Source organism: Xyrauchen texanus, chromosome 26 (assembly GCF_025860055.1).
Source record: "Xyrauchen texanus isolate HMW12.3.18 chromosome 26, RBS_HiC_50CHRs, whole genome shotgun sequence".
NCBI lineage: Eukaryota > Metazoa > Chordata > Actinopteri > Cypriniformes > Catostomidae > Xyrauchen > Xyrauchen texanus.
This window is the reverse complement of record NC_068301.1, coordinates 35260866-35266572: the sequence shown is the minus strand read 5'-3', so window position 1 is coordinate 35266572 and position 5707 is coordinate 35260866. Positions and strand designations below refer to the sequence as shown.

Here is a 5707-nt window from a genome sequence, read left to right as displayed (position 1 = left end):
TGGGGGAAACAACTGTATTAAATTACAAAAATGCTAAATAAAAGTATTTAATTAGTGGATTCAGATGCGCAAAATCTTCCTGAACTATCCTGATAAACTTGCCTACATTAATATTCACATTAACAGAAGTCACACTTTGTTGCAAAAAAACAGATTTTTTCCCCTGTGAACTCTCTGGAATCTGTGGTATGATTAACTGAAAGGCTGGTCGACAGCATCTGTAGCGTTTTCAAACATTCTGGAAAACCATCTGGATTTGAAATATTTTCACCCCTCTGGGTCGCGTGGCATGGCTTGAATCTGGTGGGCTACACCCCATTCTGGTAGTATTTAAGAGGGGTTCTCTGCTCACTCCACTACAGTCCTGCAGTCTAACAGTAATCACACACACACACACACACACACACACACACACACGCAACAGAGAACCAAAACAAAAGTGTTGAGTGTGTGTCTGGAGGAAACTCGCTGAGGAAATAGCTGGAACAATGTTCATCAAATCCTGCATCGTTCTCTTCTTGCTTATTAATACGGTGAGTGAAAATAAACCTTTGATATTGTCAACTAAATGTGCAACTATTGCTATATAAAATGTTACTTATGAAAAGTTAGAATATACATTAAATAGCTGATTACGTTATGTAAGCAAGAGTTATTATTTCACCTTTGGATTGATGTATTTTTGGATTGATTCAACAACTAGCCATAAGATACATTGTAATGAAAAACCCATTATGCATGTGTGTAGTATGTGTGCTACTGTCTGCACAGTGTGACAGATAGTTGGGGGTGTGGTTAACATTGTAACTGTTGTTCTTGGTAATTGAGCCAATTGGATCTTTTAATTAGATGCTAATAAAGTTCCCTTAATAACATTTCTGGTGGAGTGTAAGTAACTATGCTAGTTTGCTTTATTTTTGTAAAAGTGTTTTGTTGTGTTCTGTATTGACTGGTAGGAAAAAAAGCTGTCATCTTGATAGTTTCATAACCATTTCTTCCCCCTCAAACATGCTTTGTGTGGTTGTAGTTACAGTTATAGTAGCGTAATTTCAAAACATCAGTACTTTGGTTACTATACATATCTGCCTCTGTAGTACATGTTGTCTCCCCCTTGTGGCCATCATAAGTATTGTATATGGACTGTCCACCTAAATCACAGCAAAGAAATTATCACTTGAAACTTGGTTGGTCAAATTATTATTTCTTCCATGCACTATTCATTCTTCCATGCAGGTTTTTTGTCAGGGTTGTTCCCAGCCCTGTGACTGCCCAGCCGAGCCCCCTCTATGCCCTGTAGGGACCAGTCTAGTGCTGGACAGCTGTAGCTGCTGTAAGGTGTGTGCCCGACAGGCGGGAGAGCCCTGCTCTCTCCTGGAGCCATGCGACTATCATAAGGACCTGTATTGCGACTATAGCATCCTCAGTGACACTGAAATGGGCATCTGCATGGGTATGTATATGAATCCTCTGTTGCTTTTTGGAAATGTAATATAATGGGTAAATAATTACATTTGTATATTAAAAAGTGTAAAATGGGTAAAACTCACACAAACATCTCCAAGTCACATTTCACTCAATTATAAAAAGTGCATCAACACAATTAAGCCTTTTTTTAGGACCATTGAGTTTTTTTTTGCAGTCATGAAAATGAACATAAAAGCAATTAATTTAGATGTTACCACATGTAGCACGTTCTTTAGTTGTTGCATATAGACTTTCTCAATGTTGGAAATACCTAATGTGAGTTGTTGTTGTTATATCTAATGCAATGGCTTGGCTTCTTCTTCTGTTTGTGATGCAGCTCAAGAGGGTCAGACATGCGACCTGGGTGGTGTGATCTACCGCAGTGGAGAGACATTTCAGCCCAGCTGCAAGCATCAATGTGTGTGCATGAATGGGGAGATCGGTTGTGTGCCAACCTGTGCCAGCAACATACGACTGCCTTCTCCAGACTGCCCCTACCCACGGCATATCAAGATCCCCGGAAAGTGCTGTGAGGAGTGGGTGTGCGACCAGGTCCCTCAAGAAGACTCCTTCCAGTCAGCAATGGCTGGTAGGTCAACCGGCAAGTCAACCTTTCTTTCATTTTACATTGCTCTGCCTAAAAAGCATTTTTCTTAATAAAGTATATCAATGGATATAGTTCTTCAGTATAAATGACTAATTTACATATAATCTTAGCCTCTTTTAAAAATTCTTTGATATTATTTACTGTTAGCCTTGTAAACATTTAGCTGGAGAGATCTGAGAACAAATGTCCTAATGGACCGCAACTGTAAGCATCCACTTTTTCAGCATCCTTGGATCCAGAAGTATCCTTAGAAGAATTATTTGTAAATAGGATAATACATTCTTATTGTATTTACTGCCCTCGGCAGCCTCTTGCCAAGTGATGAGATCATTTCTGATTTCTACAAAGCAGATATAACAAATCAGAAATACATTGAAAACAATTGACCCTTTACTAAGCTCCACCCCCTTGGTTACAGTTGCTGGATCTGACAAGCTCTACAGAACTCCCCATAGTTCTGAACAAGAACTAGTTCTTGGTTCCCAACCCTACATAACATACTCATTCAACTAGTCACACTGCTTGAAAATAATACTCTCGCTGTTGTCATGTTCAACGTATCATCATTGGTGCATGAATTTAATACCCCTCTCTTTTACCTCAGCTTATCGAGAAATATCTCAGGATGTTCAGCCTGAGAGTGCAAGAGACAACTGCATCGTTCAAACTACTGAATGGAGTGAGTGCTCTGCCACCTGTGGAATGGGCATGTCTTCTCGTGTAACCAATGACAATGAGCGATGCCAGCTGGAACGACAGACACGCATTTGCATGATCCGCCCCTGCCATGTAGAACTGGACAAGGACATCAAGGTAAGATGGGTAGTGAGTAATAACTAAGGCCTGAAGCACACTCTATGCAAGTACATGGACGCAAAAGCTTCTAGTTACACATTTCTGATTATATCTAGGTACTGGTTATATCTAGGTTTCTCATTGTTAAAGATTGTCTTTTTCTAAGGTTAACTACTGTCATGGAAGACTAACTAATTGAAAAGAATATTGCTAAGCAATTTAGTCAACCTAGTCTCTTTGAATAAACATTTACTATAACTAAATTTTTGCAAATGGAGTTTTACATGCCGTGTTGGTTTTAGGGTAAGGATGTCTGTTTTTTTACCTCTCATTTGCATTTAGATCACCATTGGTTAGGTTTTACTCATTAAAACCTCCATCTAAAATTTACATTAAACATTTTACTCACTTTTGGTGCCCCTCACTGGACATTTCACTTGGAAACTGCAGCAGAACATGTAATACAGCATGTAATTTTGTTTGCAAAACTGTTGTCATGGTCACATACATTTCAAGAGATCAGGCTGAATTTAATTCAAGTCAACATGTTTATAGCTAGCTACTTTAATAATAACACATCCAGTATAATCCACAGTTTTCCTGATGATTTTGTTTTCTGGTTCAATTCTCCATAAGAAGCAATGTAAAAACTATCGATCCAGGTGGAGAACATGTGTTAGTTGCATTTTATGTGTTAGTTGGAGTAAAAATGCTGCTCATCTTTCCACTCGTTAAAGTTTGGAAGGTGAGGCAGTGTCAAAAGATGGCCATCTCATCTCTGTATAGTATTGGCACTCTGAAGTCTCATGTTTTTTTATAGGGATGCACCGACACCACTTTTTGTCTTCCGATTCTGATATAGGAAATCTCAGTATCAGCCGATACCGATACGATCTGATACCAGTGTTGTTTTTTGCATAATCAGTTTAGAATATTTTTCATTAAAATAGCCGCACCAACATGCCCAATCCATCTGAAAACTTCAGTATCGGAGCCGATACTGATTCAGGTATCGGATCGGTGCATCCCTATTTTTTTATTTAGCAACTTTTTACTAATTGAATACGTTTGCTATTACATAATCTGCTAAAAACATACACCAAGGTGAGTTAAAACACTTTAGACCAGAAAACGAGAACAGGCTTCCATTATGAATCATGGAACACTTTTGCATTCAGGTAAAAGATGGATAGCACAGACATTTCAAGGTAACTCTATCCCCACCACTTGTATACAAGGGTTTGTTACTGCCACCAAAAAATTGTCAAATGGGACTGCGTCTTTGCACTGCATAGAATATGTTTCTGGTCTTAATTCTCATTTTGTAGTAAACCTATCAAGAATCATCTTCTCAAATATTAAAAAAACACCTCATCCACTTTACAGAGAGGCAAGAAGTGTGTACGGACCCCAAAGAGCCAGCGTGGGATGCGTTTTGAACTTTCTGGATGCCAGAGTGTCAGGGTGTATAAGCCAAAATTCTGCGGTATGTGTACAGACGGCCGCTGCTGTACGCCTCACTCCACCCTCACGGCCGAGGTGGAGTTTCGCTGTCCCGAGGGAGACTCTTTCAGGAGGAAGATGATGTTCATTAAGACCTGCTCCTGTCATTATGACTGCCCACGGGAGAATGATATCTTCCTCGCCTCCAACTCACGGAGAATGACTGGGGACTATGATAATGACATGTGAGAAGCTGTCCCGTGTAACACACACACACACACACACACACACACACACACACACGCTGATAGTCTAGCACATGTGCACATGAGGCAGCTCCGTGTTTTACTGGACCCTGAAATCCTCACTTCCTGTGAGCATAAATCTCGAATGTTAGACATGAAGTGAGCCTTGACTCTGGCTCCACTGAACGTTACTTCTTTTTTGTATTTTGTGAAGCTCTAAAATAATTTGGCTGTTTGAAGCTCTGAAGTAATCTGGCTGTTTGACTGGTCATGTATAGGCTACGACAGACCTGAAGCACTGAAAACTAGACATTGTGGACAAAGAGTTCATATGAGTTCATTTCAATAACTTTTTCCTCAATACAGAACAATAATGTAATCATATGTATTTTTTATGTTAAATTTGTAAATTCTCATTGAGCATCATTATTTACAATTGATTTTTATTATACTGTACAATGAGGAATACTGTTTATCAACTGACCCTTATAACTTACTCTGATTTCAGAGGTCACTTTTAATGTTTATATCTAATTGAAGCCGATTTGACAAGCATGAAAATCTATTGCGAGCCCCAAAGTGATTTGGGGGGAAAAATTATCCACTACGAATGAGTTATATGAATTGTATTGTTTACTATTTATTTAATAGGAAATTAATAGAAAGGAATTCAACAATGACGAAAACACCTTGTTGTAAATACTGTAAGAAGACTGTGTACAGTTTGTACTAATTTAAGTGTTGTTTAACTCTTCAATGTAGTTTTGTATTTGTAATGTATTACTTTGTGTTCATTGTAATCACCTGGCAATGATACCAATGAGGTCTTTTCTAATCTAATGCACTTTCATTTGTTTTTCCAATAAATAAATTATTTATATATATATATATATATATATATATATATATATATATATATATATATTGAGTGAGTCTTTGATTTTTCAAAACATTCAACCTATATAACACAGGAGTCACTGAGGTTTAAGGAGGTTCAAGTGATGTTACTACATAATTAAAACATTCATTATACAGTAAGCTTATAATAACAACAACAAAGTTCTTAATATGTTTTCTTCTGGTCCTCCTATGCATCTGTACTTTGCCATTCTAAATAAAAAAGTTATCTGAACAAACGTTTAAATTACAGTAC

At 37.9% G+C, this 5707-nt stretch overlaps 1 protein-coding gene across 2 annotated transcripts; it reads left to right on the top strand.

The window, feature by feature from the left end:
- Positions 1-366: 366 nt before the first annotated feature.
- Positions 367-5437, top strand: LOC127619964 (CCN family member 2-like). 2 transcript variants are annotated; one of them, XM_052093008.1, is made up of 5 exons: positions 367-533; positions 1234-1450; positions 1802-2053; positions 2676-2884; positions 4253-5437. In XM_052093008.1, the coding sequence occupies exons 1-5, from the start codon at positions 489-491 to the stop codon at positions 4556-4558; spliced, it is 1029 nt and encodes a 342-aa protein (XP_051948968.1). In that variant the 5' UTR covers positions 367-488; the 3' UTR covers positions 4559-5437. The 2 variants fall into 2 exon arrangements, with proteins under 2 accessions (XP_051948968.1, XP_051948967.1); XM_052093007.1 differs by having other exon boundaries at positions 1802-2065; positions 4253-5436.
- Positions 5438-5707: the final 270 nt, after the last annotated feature.

Coding starts and splice junctions, on each gene's coding strand:
- LOC127619964 (XM_052093007.1), top strand. CDS start 489: ATGTTCATCAAATCCTGCATCGTTCTCTTCTTGCTTATTAATACG. Junction 534..1,233: donor TCTTCTTGCTTATTAATACG/GTGAGTGAAAAT, acceptor TCTTCCATGCAG/GTTTTTTGTCAGGGTTGTTC. Junction 2,066..2,675: donor AATGGCTGGTAGGTCAACCG/GCAAGTCAACCT, acceptor CTTTTACCTCAG/CTTATCGAGAAATATCTCAG.